Source organism: Monocercomonoides exilis, assembly GCF_001643675.1.
Source record: "Monocercomonoides exilis strain PA203 chromosome Unknown scaffold8-1962414, whole genome shotgun sequence".
In the NCBI taxonomy this organism is placed as follows: domain Eukaryota; phylum Preaxostyla; order Oxymonadida; family Polymastigidae; genus Monocercomonoides; species Monocercomonoides exilis.
In genome coordinates this window covers 1,759,802-1,785,427 of record NW_027150553.1, presented here as the reverse complement: position 1 = coordinate 1,785,427, position 25,626 = coordinate 1,759,802, and the positions used below count along the sequence as shown (strand labels likewise).

The following is a 25,626-nucleotide window of genomic DNA, read 5'->3' as shown; positions in this document are numbered from 1 at the left end:
GACCATGTTGAGGTATTTTGTGAAATTTCACCAAGAAGCATTGAGAAGAGAAGGAGGCAAAGAAAGAAGTGCTTCAGTGAGCGAACTGCATTTCTCTTTTTTCTGTATTTTTCTCTTCCAACATATTTTTTTCAATATTTCAACAGCAAATGACGCATGTTCGTCTTCAACCACTACGTCAACACAAATCACATGTTTGATGAATAGTTGCTTTTTCTCATCGGTCTGTGATGTGTATGATGGCGGGATTGTCCCTTCCCTCAACAATCCCTATGCCTCTTTGTCTGTTTCAAACACCTCATTCGTTGGATGTTGCAGGGCAAGAAACGTTGAATGCATTGGAACTGCAGATAGAAAGTTGACTCCTGGGAGGCAGAACGAAACATTCAATGGAGCAAATTCATTTATTTGGTGCGAGTGGAACGGATCGAAGGCTGCTGAAATGAGCGAAGATTATTCAAAACAAGCCTCGAATGGAGGAGCAATATTTATGTATGGCTTGACGTCTGGTTCACTTACAGTTTCGAATTGTTCATTCAACGACTGCTTGTCATATTATGGTGGAGGAGGGATAATGTGCCACACGATCAAATCAGTGGGTATTGAAAGCAGCACTTTCAATTGTTGTGTCTCCACAAATCGATATGGAGGAGGTGTTTATTTGTATGGCATTTCTACTTGTGCTCGGGTGAGTGGATGCGAGTTCAAAAACTGTCAAGCGATTGATTATGGAGGAGGGTTAAAATTAGATAATTTTAATATTTCAGGGACAAGATGCATTTCAACAGAAAGTGGAGAAGGGGAGAGTGCGTGTGTGTTTGACTGCAGTTTCACATCATGTTCAGTTTCTGGCTCATGGGGAGGAGGTATGTACTGTTATGGTGTTCCTAATCAATTCAAAATGAGGAGCATGCAGTTTATTTCATGTTCTGCAATGACAAGGGGAGGCGGATTTCATTTGGAGCCAGCAAAACAAACAGCGCCAAATGAAACAATTTATTGCTATTTCCTCTTCTTCCATGAATGCAAATGCTTGGCCAATGTTCCATATGGTCACGATATGATATACTTAGATTATTACAAAATCTTTTTGAATTCAGACAATCCTTTCTATGAATGTTACACCACAAACACAGATGACAAGAGAGTGTGCTATGCACATTATCCTTCAGATTCTTGGGTGTATGATCAAATATCAAAAAGGATTGGTTGAAGAGAGGGATTCTCAATCGATTTGTGGCTGTGAGTGGAGGAAACGCAGAAGAGTTGTGTGGATTGGATGAGTCAAGTGCATGCAGAACCATTGGTGTTGCAGTTGAAAAGAGCGTGATCCAGGTGAGCCTGTCGGTTACACTGATGGGAGGGGATCACACAAGCGAGACAACAACGATTGATATTGGAACAAAGAAAATTTCTGTTGTTGGGACAGGCATTGAGAAAAGTACGATTGGAACAGAAGTGAATTCGTATTCTTCGCCTTCTTCGCCATCATTTACTCCTCTTAATTGTCGATTTCATTTTTTCATTCTATTTGTTCTTCTTAACAATTATTATCATCTTCCACTTCTTCCTCTTCTCAGTGGTCCTCGCCTATTTTATGAAAGCACAAGTTGAAGGAGCAATTCGAATGGAAGCAGAACAGGAGAATGGAAATGGAATGTTTATTTTTGGAGGAGCAGAAGAGATACAAAGCTGTTGATTGAATGATGGAAGAATGAGATGAGGGGAAATGGGTGCTTTTGCAGAAAGGAAAAATAATCTGGAGAAGGAGAAAGAAGAAAAGACAGAAAAAAGAAGAACAGAAGCAATGAAGAATGGAGATTATACAAGGTTTGAATTCATATTTTTTATTTTTAATAAAAGAAATAACATTTTATCAAAATTTTCTAATATATATTTTTATTTGAAATTAGGATCTTTTTGGAAGAATATCTTCGTTGGTTAAAAGCGCGAGGGATGAGGAAAGATGGATTTTGAGGCGATCCCGTGAAGATGGCAGAAGGCGGGAAATGGAATGGGAATGGATGAGTGAGCAAAGGGAAACATATGAAATGGGTGGAAAAGAAGGGATTTGCGAAATGGAAAAGGTATTTTGAAAAGGGGGAAGGGAAGCGATAAAAGATAGAGAGAAGAGAAATTGATGATATGACCAAAGAAGGAGTCTTACAAGAATTTGAGAAGAAGATGATTTTTATAAGAACGCTGATTGAAAATGATGAAAGGCGAGGAAATGGAGGAAAAAGGAATTTGAAGATCGAATGTTTTGAGGAGCATTTGAAGAAGAGTGAGAAAAGGGGAAGAGGATGAAAAGTTTGTTGTGGGAATGGGGAAGGATGTTGAGGCAGGGGCATTTGATGTGAGTGGAAGCATTGGGGTGTTGACAAACGTCACATTGAAAGGGTGGAGAAGAGGGGGAGAGATCTATTCAGGCAGGCTATTTGGAGGGAAGGGATATGGAAGGGAGAAGGGTGGAGGTGAAGAAAAAGGAGGAGAAGGAGGAGAAATAGGAAGAGGAAGAGGAAGAGAAGGAGATGGAGAAGGAGAAGATATTGAAGGAAGTATTTCAGTGAGTGAATCACGATTCTCTTCTTTTTGTGTCTCATCAGCCCCATTCCTATCATCCCCTTCTATTCCCCTAATGTCCCTCTCCAAACTCACTTTTTTCAACATCTCAATAGCAAATGAGGCATGTTCACCTCCAACCACTACGTCAGCCCAAGCTACATGTTTGATGAATAGTTGCTCATTCTCATCAGTTTGTGATGTGTATGATGGCGGAATTGTTCCTTCCCTCAACAACCCCTTTGCCTCTTTGATTGCCTCAAATACCTCGTTTGTTGGATGTTGCAGAACAAGAAATGTTGTTTGCGAAGGAACATCAGACAGAAAGTTGACTCCGGGGAGACAAAATGAAACAGAAAATGGGACCAATTCGTTTATTTGGTGCGAGTGGAACGGGTCGAAAACGACTGGAAACAAAGATGATTATACTGATGATGCTTCAAATGGTGGAGCAATTCGAATGTACAATCTCAATTCTGGAGAACTATCTGTATCTCATTGCTCATTCAATGATTGCACTGCATTCTACCATGGGGGAGCAATCATGTGCCACGCAATCAAGACGATCAAGATTGTGAGCAACGTGTTCAATTCGTGCACAGCGCATAACTTTGGCGGGGGAGGGGTGTATGCTTACCAAATAAGTTCATGTGCCCTTGTCAGTGGGTGCGACTTCCAGATGTGCAAGGCTCACCACGATGGGGGAGGGTTGAGGTTGTTCAATTTCAGTGTGCCTGGATCAGGGTGCATCGGGGAAGAAGATGGAGAAGGAGGGAGCTCGTGTGTGTTTGAGTGTAATTTCACTTCGTGCTCAACAATAAGCACATGGGGCGGAGGGCTGTATTGCAACACTGTTCCTGCTGCATTCAAAGTGAGGAGCATTCAGTTAATTTCATGTTCAGCAACAGCAAATGGAGGGGGATTGTATTTTGAATCCAGAAACACAGCAGTTCCAACCAATTATTTTTATTGTTATTTTCTGTTCTTTCATGAATGCAAGTGCTCTGCAAATACGCCATATGGTCACGATGCGATATATTATGATCAATTCAATGTTTTTTTGTCTTCTGGAAATCCGTTCAATGAATGTTACACGACAAACACTGATAATCAGAGGGTGTGCTATGTGTATTATTATTCGAGTTCAGGTTCTTGGGTTTTTGGCCAAACAACGAAAATGGATTGGCTGAAAGACAAATTGGTTTGCATTTCAGCTTGCGGAAGCTAGTTATGTATGCTGCACCAAAAACAGTTAGGAAATGAAATTGCCCTGATTTCATATTGTTGTCATTGCTGTGCACAAAAAGTTGCGATAAGCACAAATTTGAAATTCTTTTGTTTTTTATTGTATTTGCATGCAAAATGTTTGTTCATCAGTTTGATGTATTGAAAGCAGTCCAATTATTTTTGAATAATTCTTTTCAAAAAAGGAAACGTGTTTCCAGCTTATTTTCTGAATTCTGATGAACAATTTTTATTTTTATTTTTATTTTATTTTTATTTTTTTATTTTTATTTTTTTATTTTTTTTTTTTTTTGAGTATTAGTAAATTTTAATAAATAAATATACAAACGTTCCCTAATTTGAAATCAAGAAAAACGAATATTTCAAAAAGAAAAAAAAGACATCAAACTGGAAATCAAAAATAATTTTTTCCCATGTGTTTGCTCATTTTTGAAACAAAACATCAAATCGGAATTTTAAATAGAAAATAATATGATGTCAAAAAGAATTTCTCATATGCAGAATGAATGTCTTTTCAAGAAAGAACGACAGTTAGATTAATTATTCTGTGGAAGATCCTTTTAATTTATAAAAAGTTGGAAAAAATGAAATATTGTTCTTCAAAATGATTCGATTTATAATTTCATTTCATCCTTTTCTTGTGTTGTGCTTCATCTTATTCAATCATAGGAGTCTATTCCAATAAACAATATTAAATAAGACAATGCGATAATAAGCAATTTCCATTGTTTAATTACAATCTCGTGAAGGATATATGTTCTTGAATCATAATTCAAATTATGGGAAGACATCATTCATCATTGAAGATTGGCAAAGAAGAATCACCTGAATTGAAATAAGTATTGAAATGAATTATCCACTTGAAAGCAATTGAAAATTAATCATTCATCAAAAAATATGGAAATGATAAAGCACACAAAAAAGTTCAATTCAAAAGATTATTTGTAAGATTGTCATTTCTTTGATTATGACAATGGACCAAAATAATAAAAAACTTCTTTGAAACAAATGACAAATAAATCCACCTCGGCAGTGTGTTATTGAGTTTTTCCATGTTGAATATGTAGCAATGAAAGCAATTGAGACAAATTTAAATAATATCTGAACTTTCAAATTGAGATTATTTAAGTCTCTTATGATTTCTTTTGTATTAATAAAGGATTGAAATGTGAAAAAAAGTTGACAGAAAATGTTTTTGAAAAAGCAAATCAATTGATATTCATTTAAACTGATCAACTGAAGATTTCTGTTTATTCATCAGAATAATTAGAAGCAACTTCTACGTCATCAATACCATACGAATCTTCTTCAATTTCAGCATCGTGCAACTCATGTTGAATGTCATCCGTATCAGAGATTTCATCATTTTCTGTCAGAACCAATTCATCATCCGCAGTAATAGGTCTTTCTTTTGGAACAAAATATTGCATTTTTTGTTAAATATCAACAAAATTTGAGTTTGAAATTCGTTTTAGAAGCCACATGCACAAGCAATTTGTTTTGAATGTTTTTCTAATACCTTGCAAAGGGAAAAAATGCTCTTCAATGACTCTATAACTCTTCAACTGCATTGGTGCAAGCACCTGTTTCTGGGTCTTTGTTGTTCCTTTTGTGGCAAACGATGATATTAACATATCCTTAATCTTTCAATCAATTGCAGCTTTTCCATTCTTCACGAATTATTGTCGTTCCTTGAAAAATTCTATCTTGAATTATCGGGATCAATGTTTCTTTTGTTCCGCTTGGAACGATGATAACGGGATATGTTCCAGCTCCTCCTCCTTCCTTGCTCTCAACTCCTCCAAAAATCCACAGCATGTCCTTCTTTCTTCCTCTTCCATATTTCCTTCACCTCCAAACATCCTCATTAATTTCGAAGAATTTTCAAGATCCTCATAATTTTGATATCATTTCATTCCATATTTGTGTGCAAACAACTCGAACAATGCTTATCCATAAACCTATTGTTGGACAAGAAACATCTGTCAGCAAATGAATCTGTTTCAATCCAATTCCAATCCAATAATATAAAAGAATTAGTAGAACAATATAAATTGGAAGTTTCATTTTGGAAAAAATGGAATTTTGAAATATTGAGGTTTTTTTTCAATATGTTTGACGGCAAATGTGTTTGTATCCTTCTGTTTCTTCTTTTTCTTTCCTTTTATTTCTGCATATAGGGCAACCCTTTGCAGCATACTCTTGAAAACGTTGAAAAAAACCAATTTCAAGTTTCTTTTTTATCAAAGAAGAACGCTCTCAATTGAAATATTGTTTGCTATTCTTTTCCTCCACAGATTTTGCCATTAAACACTTTTGATCATAAACTTTTTATTCAAACATTAATAACTTCATCAAAATTTATAAACTTCTTCAAAAGACCTTCCGATAACTATAAATTTATGAATTGTATCAATATGAAACGTTAATGACTTTTCCTATTTTTTTGGTGCAAAATTGAAAGCTCCGATATTCATTCATTTTGTCGCAATTGATCATTCTATCAGTAATTCCTTTCATCCAACATGCATGACTCGCCATTTAATTCTTCATGCTTTTTCCTGCAAACTTTGTCAAATTTGGTGGAACAATTGCATAATTTTGAAGTGCTTGAAACTTTATTTTTCCAATATATATATATGAGTTATTATTTTTTTTCAATAAATTTTTTTCTTTCAAAAATTTCGGTTCGAAAATTTTCCTTGAATATCAACAAAAGAACACTGAGAATTGAAAAAGCTCATAGAAGACATCTTCATCTTTATTTGAGTGAAAACATTTGTTTTCAAAACAGTTGTGATAATTTTTCAATTTGAATACAAAATCTCTTCCCAATGACAAACAAGCTTAGAAAAATGAACACCCCGAAAAAAGTTATAATTTCAAAAATAATCACCATATATTCGATCATTACAACGAACTTTTTGAAATTGAAAATAGAAAAAAAAGACCTCTTTTAAATTTTTCTTGAATATATTGTGTGAAACTCACAACTTTTTGTGAGCTTGATCAAATCAAATTTCATTAAAAGGACGTTTTTGAAGAGAAAAAGGATTATTATTTCGATATTTTGGGAAAATTCATGAATGCAATTAAAGCCTGGGGATTAATTTTTTTCAATACATTTATCAAGACAAACATCCAGAATGTCAAATTCACCATTTGAGTTTTGCTTAGTTGTTAGAAAAATGAAACTTACAGATATTGAATATGCAGCAGGTGCAACAATAACTGGATAATTTTCATAAGCACAAGATGAGCAAACAATAAACTGACAAAGAAATTTTCTCGAACATTTTGATATTATGGAAAGAGTTAACACAATCTCAAATATGCACTTTTTGATGTTCATTTGAAAAAAAAGGTTGGATGTTGGAAAAGGGTTAAACACATGAAATGCATGGATTCAATCAACCATAATCCTTTTGTATAACAAAGCTGTAGAAAAAGTGTAGAATTTGATGAGCATGAATGGAAAAGAAGATAATTCAAGATGAACAACAGGAAAAAGGAGATTCAGATATTTGGAAAAAATAGAAAAGGATCAGGAAGAATAAGAATAAATAAAAAATGACCCTTTTAAAATTGATGATATCAATGAAATCAAAATTTCAAAAGAAGATGAAACTTCAAGTGATGAGGTTGATGATGGGGAAAATTTGTCAAATTGGAGTGAAGACTAATTAATTTTGTTTTCAATTTTGTAATGATCAAAAAATAAATTCATTTTGTTGAATCAAATAAAAGAAAAAGAAAAAGAAAAAGAAAAAGAAAAAGAATAAGAAAAAGAAAAAGAAAAAGAAAAAGAAAAAAAAAAAAGAATAAGAATAAGAATAAGAAAAAGAAAAAGAAAAAGAAAAAGAATAAGAAAAAGAAAAAGAAAAAGAAAAAGAAAAAGAAAAAGAATAAGAAAAAGAAAAAGAAAAGAAAAAAAAAGAAAAAGAAAAAGAAAAAGAATAAGAATAAGAATAAGAAAAAGAAAAGAAAAGAAAAAGAAAAGAAAAAGAATAAGAAAAAGAAAAAGAAAAAGAAAAAGAAAAAGAAAAGAAAAGAAAAGAAAAAGAAAAAGAAAAGAAAAAGAAAAAGAAAAAGAAAAAGAAAAAGAATAAGAAAAGAAAAAGAAAAAGAAAAAGAAAAAGAATAAGAAAAAGAAAAAGAAAAAGAAAAAGAAAAAGAAAAAGAATAAGAAAAAGAAAAAGAAAAAGAATAAGAATAAGAAAAAGAAAAAGAAAAAGAAAAAGAAAAAGAAAAGAAAAAGAAAAGAAAAAGAATAAGAAAAAGAAAAAGAAAAAGAATAAGAATAAGAATAAGAATAAGAAAAGAAAAAGAAAAAGAAAAAGAATAAGAAAAAGAATAAGAAAAAGAATAAGAAAAAGAATAAGAATAAGAAAAAGAAAAAGAAAAAGAAAAAGAATAAGAAAAAGAAAAAGAATAAGAAAAAGAAAAAGAAAAAGAAAAAGAATAAGAATAAGAATAAGAAAAAGAAAAAGAAAAAGAAAAAGAAAAAGAATAAGAAAAAGAAAAAGAAAAAGAAAAAGAAAAAGAATAAGAATAAGAATAAGAAAAAGAAAAAGAATAAGAAAAAGAATAAGAAAAAGAAAAAGAAAAAGAAAAAGAAAAAGAAAAGAAAAAGAAAAAAGAAAAAGAAAAGAAAAAGAAAAGAAAAAGAAAAGAAAAAAGAAAAAGAAAAAGAAAAAGAAAAAGAAAAAGAAAAAGAAAAAGAAAAAGAAAAGAAAAAGAAAAAGAAAAAGAAAAAGAAAAGAAAAAGAAAAAAAAGAATAAGAATAAGAAAAAGAAAAAGAAAAAGAAAAAAGAATAAGAATAAGAAAAAGAAAAAGAATAAGAAAAAGAATAAGAAAAAGAAAAAGAAAAAGAATAAGAAAAAGAAAAAGAAAAAGAAAAAGAAATAAAATATAATATAATAAAACTAATTATTCATTTTTTACAAGCAATTCACTATTAATAAAACATTCAAGCACAGAAATTATATTGTTTTCAATCAACACATCTTCATTTTTAACAAAAAGATTCAACTTCAATATACTGCCGTCACGTCCGCGATCACACCTTCCAATCCTTTCTCATCTTCATCTGCACATCAAAAACTCCCGTGCTGACCGACACACACAAGCCCAGCCAGATTGTTGTGTTCTGGATGACACTCCATGATTTCCATCAGCTCCTTCAGGGATCCTTCTCTTTCTGTCGTCTATTCCATATTATTTCTATTTTCTGAAAAATAACAAAAATAACAATCAAAAAAAATGTTTCAAACCCGAATGTAATTGACACGCCTCAAACTCAGCAAAGCCATATCCACTTCTGTTTGTATCTCCTCATAGTCCTCTCTCTTCAACAAAGCATTCACAAAGCAACGCACACAAATCGAAAACAATCCAGGCGGGTAGTTTTGACTCAGAGAATCATGGCATTCGCAAAGATCAGTCACCTGCTTTTCCTTCTTTCTCTTCTTTCTCCTCAGTTTCATCAGCAATCATTCCTATCAACTTTTCTGTTCAACTCGGAAAAAATGAAAGCGACGATTAAGGATCCTCTTCATTATTTTATTACATCCACCAACCTTCAATATCACGACTGAATTTTCTGGTGAATATTTTCTTTTTCTCCATCTTTTTCTGCATTCTGTTGAGCAGCTCTGTCGCAAAAACGGATTGAAATTCATCAATATACATCCACTCCATAACATCCAAGGGGTTTTCTGTTTCTGCCCATCCTCCGCGAAATCTTCAAGCCCACAAAACAATTATTCATCAAAAATTCAATCAAAGAAAAATAATAATAAAAAAAAAAGAAATGAAATTGACAAAAAGTCCATTAAAATAATGTCTGCAGACCATAAACATCTATTTGTGCAATGTGCAGCCTGCATTTTTGGAAATGCACTGCAGCCAGAAAGAAATGCCATTTCGCCATTCACATTGAACGAGCCCACGCCTGAACAGAAGAAACAGGCAAATAAATACAATGTTATGCAATCACAAAAATAGCTGCGCTCGCGCCATCCTATTTACTGTTGGTATTTTTTGACTTGCATCCAGGAAGAAAAACAACGGTTTGTAACTTGAGTCTTTTTTGTAATGGATTCAATGATCATCAGATTTGAAAAAACGGAATATTCCATCACAGAATGAGAAATCCGTGAATGAACATTACCTGTAGAACTAGAAATATTATTTCCTGTGGAGGCAACAAGAAACGAGGCAATGCAAAAATTCTGAAATTCTGCCTGATGATTTTTGTCAATTGGATGGCCAAGGGGAATGCAACAATTTCATCAATCACACAAAAATGATATTGTATGTAATTTATATAGTTCTTTAGATTGTGAAGATATTTCCATCCGTATCCTCTCCAGAGTCCAGAAATCCTGCTTATTGTTGAAATGGCCAATCTCCGCTTTGTGGAGCAATGCGATGAGAATGGAGCTGATTATTGTATAGCCATTGGGAAATAAATGAAGTTACGGAAGATACATGATTTTCATAATTTTTTATTTGGTGGAAGAGGTGAAAACAAATTCGACTTTTATATTATAAAATGAAGTTAAAAAGAAGGAATTCTGTGAAGGACAAAATCTGCACAAAATTATATAGCATTTGGAAGCATAAGGCAGGGAGAACAGTTTTTTGGAAGAAAAGTGGGTGGAAATATCGAGGGAAGGATATTTCTTGTGAATAAAAACTTAGAAAACAATGCAAAGCAGTGCAATTGGAGAATGGCATTCCTTTTGAGCAATGATCTTCTTTTGCCATTGAAAAGGTGTGCCCATGCTTTGTGGAATTTTCTTTGAGCGAAGGAAGTCCATTTCTAATTTCGTTTTTGAACAAAAACAATCGACCATCAGACAGAAGTTGGGGACCAAACAAAACTGGAGTCATCCGGATGTGGATTTTGTTCTTCAAAGTGTCTGCCATTTGATTTTTTGCAGGACAAACACCATTTTATTTTTATTTTTTATTTTATTTTATCTTTTTTTAAATGTCAGTCTGGCTCAACGCAGCAGCTGCCAGCACCAGAAAAGTTGGAGATTCCTTTTTTCTTTTGCTCGCTCTGCATTCTTCATTTGCCTTTTGGCAAAGTCAGTTGCTTCGCTCTTCTTTTGTGTTTGCGCACAATTCATCGACTTTTGCGGCTCGGTTGCTGAAGATGGCATTGCAATTCACATTGCAATTCACATTGCGATCTGAACACACGACCCCTGTTGAATGAGTGCCAACTTCTTTTTTATTTTTTATTTTATTTTTTTATTTTTTATTTTTTATCCTCTGTTTTTTACCTCTTTCTTCCTCAACAACGTTGCTGAAGAACAGCAAAAATCATTTTGGTTTTATTTCGGCTGCTTTCATCTTCGTCTTCTGCAACCTCGTTGATTTTTGAATGACTTATCTGTTGCAATGGATGAAGTGCCGTACCCTCCAAAACACTGAAACACGAACATTCCTGTCTTTTTCTTCATCTCTATCTTCTTCACCATTGTTTTCTTCACCATCATTTTCTTCATCTCCATTTTCTTCATCTCCATCTTCTTCATCTCCATCTTCTTCATCTCCATCTTCTTCATCTCCATCTTCTTCATCTCCATCTTCTTCATCTCCATCTTCTTCATCTCCATCTTCTTCATCTCCATCTTCTTCATCTCCATCTTCTTCATCTCCATCTTCTTCACCATCATTTTCTTCTTCTTTGCCTTCATTCACTCATATCCCTCAGCCCTAGCAACAGTTTTCACTTTCTCCACATTTTTCTGTATTTTTCTGTATTTCTCCGAAACCTTTTCGATTTCTTCTCCTCAGTTGTCTCCTTCTTCTATTTTTTATTCGAATAATTTCCCTTCGCAGAATCCTAAATAGTCAGCTTCGCTGATATTTTCATCATCTTCATCTTCTTCTTTTTCATCAAAGATAATTTCATCGTTGTCAACTTCTATTTCAGCAACTTTGTTTTGTTCATCTTCCTTTCCATTTCTTTCTTTTCTTTCTTTTTTTGAAGAAAGAGGTAGTTTGAGATGTTAGAATTATTCGAATGGAAGCGAAACGGAGGACTAAAGAAGAATGATTTGTGGGGTTGAAGAGAAGATATATCATTAGTTGTGAGATTGGGAGCGGAGACAGAGAAGGGGAGTTTGATTGGCAGAAGGGAGTAATATTTTGAGAAGAAGAAGGAATGTGCGAAGGCTGGTCGATATGAAATGGATTGGTTTGTCATTTATTTATTTATTTATTTTTATTATAATATTTCAATTTTTTTTTGAAAACATTTGGGTAATTGAAAGAATGTTCAACGACAAGAAATGAACAAGGAATATGGTTTGAGGGGATATTGGATGCATTAAAAGAAGTCAGGATATAATAATTGGAGGGAAGCATGGAGGGATGAGCGGGCGCAAAATATAAATGAAAGGAAAAGAGAAGAAGATATATTTTTGAATGTTTTGGAAGGCATATAGGACGAATTTTGTTAAAAGTTAAAGGAGGGAATGGAAAAATGATGATATAGCAGAAGAAGAAATTTGAGAAAAAGTCGAGAAGAAGAAGTGGAAGATGGTGAAAAGAAAATGGTACGGGGCTTTTCATATTAATTAATTGAAATTTTTATTACAATTTTATATTTTTGTATTTTTTATAAATTTTGTTTTATTAAATATATATTTTTTTAATGATAGCAGGGGCTTTTGCGTGAATATTCAAAATGAATGGATGCGAATGGAACAAGGTTAGGAGCAAAAGATGGAAACAAAAGGAAAAGGAATACCGGGAAAGCAGACGATGAAGAAGGGGCAGAAGAGATAGAAAAATGTGCACAGCCATATTGGGTTATTTTGCGATATTTTTCTAAGAGGGGAAAGGAAGAGAAGGAGGCAAAAAAGGAAGCATTTCAGTGAGTGAGTCAAACTCCATTCCTCTCAACTCCCTCGATGCCATTTGCTTCTCTCTCCAAATTATCATTTTTCAACATCTCAACATCAAATGAGGCATATTCACCTTCTACCACTTCCTCATCCCAAACATCAAGTTTTATGAATAGTTGCTCATTTTCGTCTGTTTGTGACGTATATGATGGCGGAATTGTTCCTTCTTTGAACAGTCCATTGGCCTCTTTGACTGTCTCAAACACCTCATTCGTTGGGTGTTGTCGTGCAAGGAATGTTGAATGCACTGGAACTGCAGATAATAAGAAACAGCCAGGGAGGCAGAACATTACTGACAATGGAACTAATTCATTCACTTGGTGTGAATGGAGTGAATCGAAGGCAACAGGAAAAGGTGAAACATATTCCGATGGCACTTCGAACGGTGGCGCAATATTCATGTTCGGTCAATCGTCTGCTACTGTTTCAGTTTCGCATTGTGCATTCAAGGGATGTGTTGCGTATTACGCAGGCGGAGGGATTTCATGCTATAGCATTAAATCAGTTGAGATTGTGAATAACACATTTAATGCTTGTGCTTCTGAAACATGGATTGGAGGAGGGGTGTTCGTTTTTACTATTTCAACATGTGTTCGGATCAGCGGGTGTGAATTCCAGAATTGCATGGCAAGAGAACGCGGAGGTGGTCTTAATCTTAACAATTTTAACGTTTCAGGAACTGGATGCATTCCAGCAGCAAATGATAATGGTGAGAGTGCGTGCGTATTTGACTGCAATTTCACTTTTTGCTCAGTTGTTAATACGGTTGGCGGAGGCATGCGTTGCTATGGAATCCCAATTGCATTCAAAATGAGGAGCATTCAGTTTATTTCATGCTCAACAGCTGCAAATGGAGGAGGATTATGCTTCAGACCAGAAAAAACAGAAAAGCCTGATGATGGATTCTATTGTTATTTCCTGTTCTTCCATGAATGCAAATGCAGAACAACTTCAACACCATATGGACACGATGTATATTATCTGGACTATTACAGTTCACATTTACACTCAAACCCATTTTATGAATGCTACACCACAAACAGTAATGATAAAAGGATATGTTATGTTTATAACTATTCCAGTTCAGGATCTTGGGCATATCAGCACACGGAAAAGAAGGATTGGTTGAAGGACAAGACGATTTATGTTTCTGTGAGTGGGAATGACAATTTAGAGTCATGTGGAGCAAATGAATCAAATCCGTGCCTGACAGTGAAGAAGGCGTTTGAGATGTGTGAAATACAGATTAGTTTGGCAATCACGCTGATGGAAGGGAATCATCAAAGCGAGGTGGCACCAATTGAGATTGGAGAAAAGAAGATTTCTGTCATTGGGAAAGGCAAAGATAAAAGTTTGATTGGAACAGGGGCACTTTCATCGGTAGGAATTCTATTCAGTGTGTCAACAGGTCATCTTGGTTTATTGCACATGAAGGTTGACTGCAACTCAAGTGCAAATCCTTCTTCTCCGAGTGTGGTTGTGGTGTCTGATGGGAGTGGGTCACTCTCATTGGAGGATGTTGTGATCACAACGAGTAAAACTGGAGGCTATGTGATGTCTTCGTCAGTGTTTGTGGTGGTGCTGTCACAACTGTCGATGGTTGGTGTGGAGATCAAAGACACGAATATTACACGGCTGCAGTTTTGTGAAACAGAATTGTGAGGATTGTGGGGAAGAGAAAGTGTTCCGTGGGGTGAGAGAGGGAATGAAAAGAAAAGATAAAGCGAACAATGAAAGCTGAGTCACACGAAATGGAGAGTGTTTTGAGATGAATATTCTGGGGAGAGATTTATTGAAGTGGCTGAAAAGGTTCTTTGAGATGACGAAATATATTTTGCTATTTTTAATTTTCGAGAGGAGAGTGGAAGTTGCTTTGAGATTTTGTATCAGAAGATTTTTGGTTTTGTCAATTCTTTACAAATGGTCAGGAAAACAAAAAAAATTTTTTTATCAAAAGGATTTTTGATTTTTCATTGAATCAAAAAGCATTTGGAAAAGATCCACAATAATCATTGTTTTGGGGCTTTAAGTGCGTTTTAATGATTTTTCGATTTTTCATTCATTAATTTTTTAATTTTTAATAAAATGAGTGAGCTGTGAGATTTGCCTTTTTGGAATGCAGTCAATAAACACTAATTATCAGAAAGCGTGCAAATTGATGAAAGCGATGGAGAAAAGAGAAAAATCTCCAAAACTCAAGAAACGCGAAAAAAACGAGTTTTGTCATTCAAAGAAATAAATCGTTGTCAAAAACACTTCGGTTCTTAAAAAAGACAATTATTATTAATACACTGATTTATCAATTCTCTGTGAAAGAATTTTTAAGTGGATGTATTTCTTTTTTTAATCATTTCTTTTCTCTGAGTGTGGATCACATCTTTAATCCTTTCTTTCTGAGCGTGACAATAATATTTGACAAATGAAAGATAATATAAATGTGTGTGCGTTATTCTTTTTGAAAAGTCGCAAATGTTTAATATCAGGGTTATATAAAATTTTGACCTTTTTGATAATTTTTGGTGATAAATCCATCAGACTTTATCACTTTGCAAATTTGAATAAAACAACCTATATGAAGCGAGAATATGTGAATTGTGGAAAATCTTGATTGATTTTTTTGCAAAAATTGATCAAACAAGGAACATTCTCATTTGTCCTGGATATTTAACATATGCAACTTTTCAAAAAGAATAACTTATATATATATATATGGGTGATTATTTTTGAAATCATATCATTTCATACAAAAATTTCGAATCGAAAATAAAACTTCAATATCAACAAAAGAACGCTGAAGAGTGAAAAGGCCTATAAAAAACAACAACATCTTTATTTGAACAAAAAGATTTATTTATTAAACAATTGTGAAAAATTCACAAATTGCAGACAAAATCTCTTCCCAGTGACAAACAACCTTTTAAAAATGAACACTACCAAAAATGTTATGATTTCATAAATTATCATTTATATTGAACATGAATAATCACACAGTTTTTAAGCTTTTAAAAAATGAAAAATAATAAAAATGAGACACTGATAATTAAGCTTCTTAAACATAAAAAAATGAATAAGAAAATTTTGATGATAATTTTCAAAAAATGATAGGACTTTTGTCAAAGTTAAAAATAGTATTTTAATAAATTAATATTTAATTAAGGTTTATTGATTGAATATAGTGATGAAATTTATGTTAAGAAATTATTGAATTATTGGAAAGTTATCCTTTCATAAGCATAATTTAAAAAGGTGTTTGTTTTTATCAAAAAAAAAAAATAAAAAAAAAAAATAAAAAATAAAAAATAAAAATAAAAATAAAAATAAAAAAAAAGGAAATAATGAAAAAAAAAAAGATGGGCTCTGACTAACGAGGGCACACCTTTTTCAAGGTGATGCAGATGTTAACATGGAATTGCTGCTGAAGGCTTCTTTCATCCTTCAGACGAACTGTGGATGAGCGTAACTTTTCAATAATAACATTATTTACTATGCGCATCATTTCTTAACATTTGTCCAAACATAATGGCACGAAGAATAAACATCATTCTGTATATATACTCTTAAAATTTTGCTGTCTTCAATTATTGACAGAAAAAAATATCCCACAAAAGAATCTTATCGTTGCCTTCTTCTCATTGATCCACATTCATCAAGGAAAGATCCAACGATATGGAGACAGTTTTAAGAAGCTGAAATAGACGTCGTAACCTTCGTTCCACATACTACACACATATCGCAGCCTATGGACAGAGGTGTTTTTGCAGTATTGAAGTCGGAGCTTTCAAACAATTACAGCTCCCCATCATCCACCTTTTCATCTTCAAAAAGAACAGCTGTTGCAGATGTATTACCACAAGCTCTTCACACAGCATTCACCCCTTCAGTCATCAAAAAAGCCTTCATTAACAGCTGAGTCCTCAGCAATGAATCTGGATCTGTGTTAATGAAACATCCTCAGTCTTTAAATACTTCATTCCTTCACACTCACATTGTTTCGGTTTTTTCGTATTCGAAATTTCATAAGAAAAACTTATTGATGAATGGGATGAGATTTATGAAAAACACAAGATGAAAACTGGAAAAATTGAAGAAGAATAATTGTCATTTGAGAAAAAAAGTGAATCGTTTATTCAGATAATTAATGAAAGATGACAATAAAAATTTAGATGATTTTGACTCCTTTGAATGTTAAAAGGAATAAAAAATGAACAAAAAGTTATTAATTAAAGTTTTGTGTTTTTAAAAGGTGTTTTTAATATTTGTTTCCTAAAATAAGGATATTTCTTTTAAATCGCAAATAAAGAGTGAAATCAATTAAGTATTTTGAATTCATTCAATTAATTATTAAAGTTATAATTTGCTAAATTCTTTAAACCGTCCAATCAAAATAAATAAAAATACGAGTTTCAATATGCAGACAAGACCACTTCATTTTTATTGTGTCTTTGAACAGTTTGAAGAGTTTGTTTCAAAATAGATCAAATGATGTTTTGTGTTCCCACTTGTCAATCAAACATTTGCGATGTTTCAAAAAGAATAACATGTTTTTCATTATAAAGCATTCACCACAAACATGTAACGGAACATAATTAACTTGAGAATAGGCTGTTTCATTATTTTTCATATCCGTTTGTTAAAAATAAAAACAATACTTTAATTAAAATTTCTTGAAAGAAAAAGAATGATGTGAAAACAAATCACTCAGTTTCATTTTCTAAAAAAATTTGAAAAATTTTGTGTTTTCCAAAAGAAAGTGATTTGGATGATAATTGAATCATGATACAGCCAACAAGGTTGAAAACCCCTGTTTCAAATTATTTAATTCCTGTTGTATTTTTAATCTGAATTGATTGCATCGCTTGTCCAAATCTTCATTTTTTTTCTCTTTTCATCATCTCTTCGAACCATTTTGACAATCCTCAGAAACAATCAAAAAATTAAGGAAATGAAAATGAAAATCGTCGTTTTAAAAATAATAATAGAGAAAAAATAAAGTCACCTTTTTTTTGTGTTTCAAAATCCTCACATATCAGAACTGACTCTTTTTGATGATTTGAAAATGTTTCTCGAGTTTTACACAAAATTCAATTTCACATTTGACTTGATCCTCTCTGAACAGTTGGAATAAAGAATTTTTCTAAAACAACTGTTTGGATGTGTCTCGATATTTTCTGTTCTTGGCTCCATTTTGGGCTCATTGCAATAATTCTTTCTCATTCTTTTTCACAGATACTTTTTTCAATGAAAATGTTTGAAATGCCCCATTTCCTTGTCCATATCCAATACCCAATTCATATTATCCCTAAAACATTTTATCTCGTCAATTTTAATTTTTGCACACTTATTTATCATCAGAACTACTCAAGAAAAAGAATAATAAGCACAAAATATCTCAAAAATGGCAATACATTTGATTTTTGCAAAAATTGAAAAAAAAAAAAAAAGAAAACTCTTCTAAAATTAATGAACAAATCAAACGCTGCTTCACTCTTATTCTCTTCCAACAATACTTTTCTCCATCCAATAACAAACAAACCCCAAGGCTCACTTCATTTGTTTATCACCGTTCAAGTAAATTCCTCAAAGGCACCTTTAACCTGCCATCTTCCGCTTCATATGCTTCAAACCCCTTTTGCCTGTCAATACGTTTCAGCAGCATTAACATGACAACCAATTGCTCAGATCTAAGTGGAAAGCACTCCTCTTCCCATCGCCATTCAGCACTTCAAGAAACAAAAACGATCATTCATTCTGTGCTTTCCTGGCTCAGGTGCTCAACATCTTCCAAAGCACAGAATGCAGATCCACATGGCCATTGCCTTGAAATGTTTTGTTCAAAATCTTGTGCTGGCAATTAAAAGTGCTCAAACAATAAACATCATCTCAATGATGTTTCCATTGTGAGTCCGATATTTCCAAAGATGATGAATCCTCTTCTTTTCCCAATGACTTAAATCTTTTTTGTTCCAATCTCAATAGTTGTTGTCTCGCTTGTGTGATCCCCTCCCATCAGCGTGACTGACAGGCTCACTTGAATCACGCTCTTTTCAACTGCAACACCAATGGTTCTGCATGCACTTGACTCATCCAATCCACACAACTCTTCTGCGTTTCCTCCACTCACTGCCACAAATCGATTGAGAATCCCTCTCTTCAGCCAATCCTTTTTTGATATTTCGTCATATGTCCAAACATTTGCAATTGCATAATTGTATGCAAAGCAGATCCTCTTCTCATCTGTGTTTGTGGTGTAACATTCATAAAATGGATTTCCTGATTCCAAATACAGATTGTAATAATCAACATATTCAACGTCATGCCCACGTGGATTATTTGCATCCCTGCAGCTGCATTCATGGAAGAACAAAAAATAACAATGAATTCCATCATTTGGTATTGTTTCTCGATTTGGCTGTAATAATAATCCTCCTCCCTCTCTTAATGCTGAACATGAAATAAATTGAATGCTCCTCATTTTGAATTGATTAGGAACATTGTAACAACGCATGCCTCCACCATAATAATTTGTAACCGAACATGAAGTGAAACTGCAGTCAAACACACACGCACTCTCTCCTCCTTCATTTTCTGCTTCAATGCATCCGGTTCCTGAAATATTAAAATTATTAAGATAAAGCCCTCCTCCATAGCTATTTGCTTTGCAATTCTGGAATTCACAATCGCTGATTCGAGCACACAATGAAATCGCATAAATAAGCATTCCACCCCCATAATGATTCTGAGCTGTGCATGCATTAAATGAGTTGTTCTCTATTTTAACTTCTTTTATGCTTGCGCACATTATTCCCCCTCCACGACTGTATGCAAAACAATTATTAAATATACAATGGGAAACAGACACAGAGGCAGATGATAAACCATTCACACAGATTGCCCCTCCGCTCGATTCTCCATCCGTCCATGAATCACTTTCTCCTGATGTTTTCGATCCATTCCATTCGCACCAAGTGAATGAATTAGCTCCATTGAATGTTTCGTTCTGTCTGTCTGGCTTCAAAGGAACCTCTGCTGTTCCACTGCATTCAACATTTCTTGTCCGATAACATCCAACAAACGAGGTATTTGAGGCAGTTAAAGAGGCATAGGGATTGTTGAGGGAATGAACAATCCTGCCATCATATGCATCACAAACAGACGAAAATGAACAACTGTTCATAAAACAAGAGGTTTGGATTGATGCAGTGGTTGGAGGTGAACATGCATCATTTGCTGTTGAGATGTTGAAAAATGTGAGTTTGGAGAGGGATACAAGGGGTATTGAAGGGGATGACAGGAATGGGGCTGATGAGACACAAAAAGAAGAGAATCGTGATTCACTCACCGAAATACTCCCTTCAATACCTTCTCCATATCCATCTCCTTTTCTTCCTCTTCCTCTGCCTCCTTCTCCTCTTTCTCCTCCTTTCTCTTCATCTCCACCCTTCTCCCCTCCATATCCCTTCCCTCCAAACAGCCTTCCCGAGTATATCTCTCCCCCTCTTCTCCATCCTTTCAATGTGATGTTTGTCAACGCCCCAATGCTCCCACTCACATCAAATGCCCCTGCCTCAATATCCTTCCCCATCCCCACAACAAACTTTTCATCCTCTTCCCTTTTTCCCACTCTTCTGCAAATGCTCCTCAAAACATTCTATCTTCAAATTCCTTTTTCCTCCATTTCCTCGCCTTTCATCCGTTTTCAATCTGTTTTCTTATTAATGCCTTCTTCTTCTCAATTATTTCTCAAATTTCTCCTTCTGCCTTATCATCAATTTCTCTTCTCTCTATCTTTTATCGCTTCCCCTCCCCCTTTTCAAAATACCTTTTCCATTTCGCAAATCCCATCTTTTCCACACATTTCATATGTTTCCCTTTGCTCACTCATCTATGCCCATTCCATTTCCTGCCTTCTGCCATCTTCCCGGGATCGCCTCAAAATCCATCTTTCCTCATCCCTCGCGCTTTTAACCAACGAAGATATTCTTCCAAAAAGATCCTAATTTCAAATAAAAATATATATTAGAAAAGTTTGATAAAATGTTATTTCTTTTATTCAAAAAAATTATGTGTTCATGCCTTTGACAATCTCTATTCTTCATTGCTTCTGTTCTTCTTCTTTCTTCTTTCTTCTTCTCTAGATCATTTTTTCTTTCTGCAAAAGCACCCATTTCCCCTCATCTCCATCTTCCATCATTCATTCAACAGCTTTGCTTCTCTTCTGCTTCTCCAAAAAAACATCCTATTTCCATTCTCCTGTTCTGCTTCTTCTCAAATAACTCTTTCAACAAATATCCTTCAAAACGATTTGGTGAAGAAGAAGAAGATAATGACCAAGAAGGGGTGAAAAAATATATAATTTCTTTGTTGAGGAGATGCATTTGAAAATAATGACAGAGAAGAATTCGATGAAGGAAATGAAGTAGATGAAGGGGATGAAGATGAAGAAAACGATGAGACTGAAAGTGTAGAAGAGGATTTAAAGATCTTTAATGTCGGATATTTTCTGTCGAAGATTGCTTCAAAAAAAACCTCGTTCTCTGCTTCAATGGATAACCCTTCGATGATACAATGCCAAAGGCGATTGCAAAATGATTCAAATCCATTTTGCCTGTCATTTGCCTCCAGCTGCTTGTATTACGCCGAACTGCCTGTTTTTCTTGCATTATCGCTCTCAAACCAAGCAATCAAATTTAGTTCCACTACTCTTCTCAGTCCATAAAAATATTGTCTTGTCCTTATCAACCCAAGAAAATCCATTCGTCCAGCAACAACCGCCAATCTCTTGTTTCAGCCACTTGTCTCCATTTTCCATTCAATGCATCCACTCCAATCCCTCCAACAAATTTTCTGAAAATGTCCTCTTCCTCTTTTAAAAAAAAGGCAGCCTTTTCAGAAAAATTGGTCACACTTCCTTTTTGTATTTGGCATTTTCCGACTCCATGAATTTCTGCTCCATTAAAACTCGTTTTTCGTTGCATTTCGACCCATTGCATATTGCATCAAAAATAACTGTGAAATTTTTCGTTAAAAAAATCCTCATGTTTTAATATTTGCTGTTTGTAGGTAATATTGGTGTGATTCCCTGCTATTGTCCTCTTCAAAAAAATAAATTGACTTTTAATATAAAATTGTCCGAATCATGACTTGGGGAAGGATACGGATGAAAATATCTTCACATTATATAGAATTATCAGAAATACATATATCCCGTGATATATATAATATTTTCAAAGCATCGGTGCTCCATCCCCTTTCTTGTACAAAAAATCGCTTCAAGTCTTTCCAAATTCAACACCAGTCCCAGTCGCACAAGACGCCTTCAAAAACAATAATTCAGCAAATCCACCATAAAATATTATTGTCTGATGCCCTCCCATTTACAAAGGTAGTTTTCAGTTTTTTCTTTTTTTTCAAAATTGTGACGATCGTATGCATAATTGAAGACTGGAATAGACAAATTGTATTTTTCTCGGTACACTCCGAGCACTGAGGCAAAGGCCGGTGGATGTGCAATGACGGCTGTTATTTGCATTACGGCGAGGTGGTTGTGGGTGTTTTGAATTTGAAAGGGATTTGATGTCTGGGTTGTTGGCAAATTCGATAATTGGGATTGTTTTGTGTGTTTTTTTGGGGAGAATTGTGGAGATGAAGGGAGGACAAGAGGAAAGAAAATTTTAGAAGATGAGGATGTTTTGCCTTTTGTTTTCAGCAGGTTGTTAGGATGTGTTTGCTATGTTTTTTTGATTCTTGTGATTTGTTGTGGATAATGTGTATTGCGGGCAGTAACGGTGGGGGCAGTGTTGCACACTGCAAATGAAATGGATGCTAGCAGAAGAGTGTTGGTTGGGGAATTGTGATGTTTTAGAGAGAGAAAGAGAGAAAAATGGAAAATTACATATGAAAAAATGAAATAAATCAATAGAGGAATGAAAGGGAGGAGGGAAAAAGGCGAAGAGGCAACAGAAAGATGAAGGCTGTGGAAGTGTTGGAAATTGGCAGCAGGAGAGGGGAGCAGATGGGATGAGAAGGAAAGAGCAAAGGAAGATGGCAGAAAAATGGGGTGAATGATGGCTGAGAGAGGTGACATCTTGGGGTTTTGGTGTTGCTGCGATGAAGCAAATGGTCAGGGTGTGGGTCGTGTGCTTTGCTGGGGGAGGGAGAGTTGAGCGGAAAGGACAGGGAAGAGGAGGGGAAGGGAAGCGGAAGGGGGGCAGTTATCATTTCTGGATGTTGACACATGTTGCGTTTGTGAATTCGATATTTATTTGTTTATTTGTTTATTTGTTTGTTTGTTTATGGTTTTATTTTCAAAGAGATATGTGCTTTTTTGTGAAAATGATTGACAAAAGTGAAGATTGATCTGGCGCAATGAGAGGATAGCACGAAATAGCATTGGAAGCATTGAGAAGTGACAGGGCTGGGAGGTCTGTTTGCGAGGTGAAGAACGGAGGAAAGCAATGCTGAATAGGCTGGGGCTGGCAGGAAAAGAAGAGGAAGGAGAAGAGGAAGATTGCAAAAAGAAAGAGGAACAGTTTATTTATTAATTTTTATTTTTATAAAAATACTTTGTTTTTTAATTTCATCTTTTTTTATATTGAAATATATTTATTTTCGTTGTCTGTAATTTTTCTTTATTTTTTTCTGTTTTTTTATTGATACCGGAGCCCTTGCATGTGTTCAAAATATATGCGAGAAAATTGAATTTGGAAAGAAGACAGGAAATGACAACAGAAGAAAAAGAGATTCTGTGGAAAACAGTTGACAAATAACATTGGAGTTCCGTATCCATTTGGTGGCACTGAAGAAAAAAGATGCTTTTCTCTTATGGATATCCCTTTGAGAAGCAGCGGAAGAGGCGGGAAGAAGGATTTTGAATTTATTAAATATTTTGCCAGATTGCTCCAAGAGGCAGAGGAAGAGAAGACAGCGTCGAAGATAGTATTTTTGTGTGTGAGTTGCACTTCTCCTCTTTTTGCCAATTATTCTCATGAGTCTTCATTCCCCTTGTTTCCTTCTCACAACTCACGTTTTTCAACATCTCAACAGCAAATGACGCATGTTCGCCTTCTACCACTTCCTCATCCCAAACCACATATTTGATGAATAGTTGCTCATTCTCATCAGTTTGTGATACGTATGATGGCGGGATTGTCACTTCCCTCAACAATCCCTTGGCTTCTCTGACTGCTTCAAACACCTCTTTTATTAAATGCTGAAGGACAAGAAATGTTGTTTGTGAAGGAACTTCAGACAGAAAGTTGACTCCAGGGAGACAAAACGAAACAGAAAATGGAACGAATACATTCACTTGGTGCGAATGGAGTGGATCGAGGACAACAGGAGAAAGTGATTCATGGACGGATGGAAAATCGAGTGGAGGGGCCATTTTCATGTACAATCTCAATTCTGGAGAACTTTCAGTTTCGCATTGTCTGTTTAATAATTGTTTTGCGTACAGCCGTGGTGGTGGGATTATATGTCATACAATCAAATCTGTATATATCGAAAATAATGTGTTCAATGCTTGCACAGCACAAAACCATTACGGAGGAGGAATGTATGCTTATTCGATTTTGGAATGTGTTCGGATCGGTGGGTGCGAATTTAAGAATTGCAAAGCTAACAGCGAAGGTGGTGGTTTACGATTGTACAGTTTTAGTGTTTCAGGGTCAGGATGCATTCCAACAGAAAATGGGGAAGGGGAGAGTGCGTGTGTGTTTGACTGCAGTTTCACTTCATGCTCAGTCACAAATACGATTGGTGGAGGGATGTATTGCGTTACCGTTCCTGCGACACAATTCAAAATGAGTACCATTCAGTTTATTTCATGTTTTGCATTATCCAATGGAGGTGGATTATGTTTGCATCCAAATCGAGAAACGGCACCGGATAATAAACTATATTGCTTCTTCTTATTTTTTCACGATTGCAAGTGTAGATCTGCATCCACACCATATGGGCACGATGCAATATATTACGATAATAACAATTTGTACTTGGATTCTGGAAATCCATTCTATGAATGCTACACCACAAACACAGATGACAAGAGAATGTGCTATGCACACAATTATGCAAATGCAGGTGCCTGGACATTTGATCAAACATCAAAAAAGGATTGGCTGAAGGACAAGACGTTATATGTTTCGGTGAATGGAAATGATAGTTTTGAGTTGTGTGGGGCAAATGAAACATATCCGTGTCTGACAGTGAAGAAGGCGTTTGAGATGTGTGAGGTGCAGATTAGTTTGGCAATCACATTAATGGAAGGGAAGCATCAAAGCGAAGCAACAACTATTGAGATTGGATCAAAGAAGATTTCAGTTATTGGAACAGGAGAGAATTCATCATCTTTGGAAATATCGGACTCACAATGTAAACATCATTGAGATTATGTTTATTGTTTGAGCACTTTTCATTGTTGGTACAAAGTTTTTTGCCTGTTGTGAGCTTTTGTCTTTTGTATTAGAAAAAGTGAAATAGAATAGTATTTTGATTAAAAAAATCGAAATAGTTTGCTTATGTAATACTTTAAAAGTATTCAATGAAGCTAAAAAGAAAAAGAAAAGGAAAAAAATACAAACTTTAACAATGATGAAACAATGTATATATTTGAGTGTTTCAAAAAAATCAGGAATGGAAATATGAAATTGTTATGGCTTTTTGGTTTAAAATCAAAAAAAAATATAATATTCACAATCGCATCTATAACAGGCTTGGCTGTAGATGCACTCTCTTTGACCCTTGCTAATAATCACAATCGTTTATAGTCACAAAAAATGTATCCAAAAATGAATGAGATTAAAAAAGATTTTGGCAATGATTAGATATTGTCTTCATTGGCTGAGCAATTGATTTTGATACTATTTTTTTTGTTTATTTTTCTTAGATAC

General features: G+C 34.4%; 6 protein-coding genes across 6 annotated transcripts; 4 read left to right on the top strand and 2 right to left on the bottom strand.

Annotated features, from left to right (window-relative positions):
- Nucleotides 1-2,323: 2,323 nt before the first annotated feature.
- MONOS_12098 (uncharacterized protein) lies at nt 2,324-3,790 on the top strand (the record flags this gene model as incomplete). Its single annotated transcript, XM_067864688.1, has 1 exon — nt 2,324-3,790. The coding sequence occupies one exon, from the start codon at nt 2,324-2,326 to the stop codon at nt 3,788-3,790; it is 1,467 nt and encodes a 488-aa protein (XP_067733161.1).
- A 7,415-nt stretch (nt 3,791-11,205) lies between these two features.
- MONOS_17167 (uncharacterized protein) lies at nt 11,206-11,544 on the top strand (the record flags this gene model as incomplete). The annotated part of the gene is made up of 1 exon (XM_067870061.1): nt 11,206-11,544. The coding sequence occupies one exon, from the start codon at nt 11,206-11,208 to the stop codon at nt 11,542-11,544; it is 339 nt and encodes a 112-aa protein (XP_067733160.1).
- Nucleotides 11,545-12,844: 1,300 nt separating this feature from the next.
- Nucleotides 12,845-14,687, top strand: MONOS_12096 (uncharacterized protein; the record flags this gene model as incomplete). The annotated part of the gene is made up of 1 exon (XM_067864687.1): nt 12,845-14,687. One exon carries the CDS (start codon nt 12,845-12,847, stop codon nt 14,396-14,398), a length of 1,554 nt encoding a protein of 517 aa, XP_067733159.1. The 3' UTR covers nt 14,399-14,687.
- Nucleotides 14,688-18,683: 3,996 nt separating this feature from the next.
- MONOS_12095c2 (uncharacterized protein) lies at nt 18,684-20,318 on the bottom strand (the record flags this gene model as incomplete). Its single annotated transcript, XM_067864686.1, has 2 exons — nt 18,684-19,006; nt 20,096-20,318. The coding sequence occupies 2 exons, from the start codon at nt 20,316-20,318 to the stop codon at nt 18,684-18,686; spliced, it is 546 nt and encodes a 181-aa protein (XP_067733158.1).
- Nucleotides 20,319-23,612: 3,294 nt separating this feature from the next.
- Nucleotides 23,613-24,119, bottom strand: MONOS_12094c2 (uncharacterized protein; the record flags this gene model as incomplete). Its single annotated transcript, XM_067864684.1, has 1 exon — nt 23,613-24,119. One exon carries the CDS (start codon nt 24,117-24,119, stop codon nt 23,613-23,615), a length of 507 nt encoding a protein of 168 aa, XP_067733157.1.
- A 4-nt stretch (nt 24,120-24,123) lies between these two features.
- MONOS_12093 (uncharacterized protein) lies at nt 24,124-25,122 on the top strand (the record flags this gene model as incomplete). The annotated part of the gene is made up of 1 exon (XM_067864682.1): nt 24,124-25,122. The coding sequence occupies one exon, from the start codon at nt 24,124-24,126 to the stop codon at nt 25,120-25,122; it is 999 nt and encodes a 332-aa protein (XP_067733156.1).
- Nucleotides 25,123-25,626: the final 504 nt, after the last annotated feature.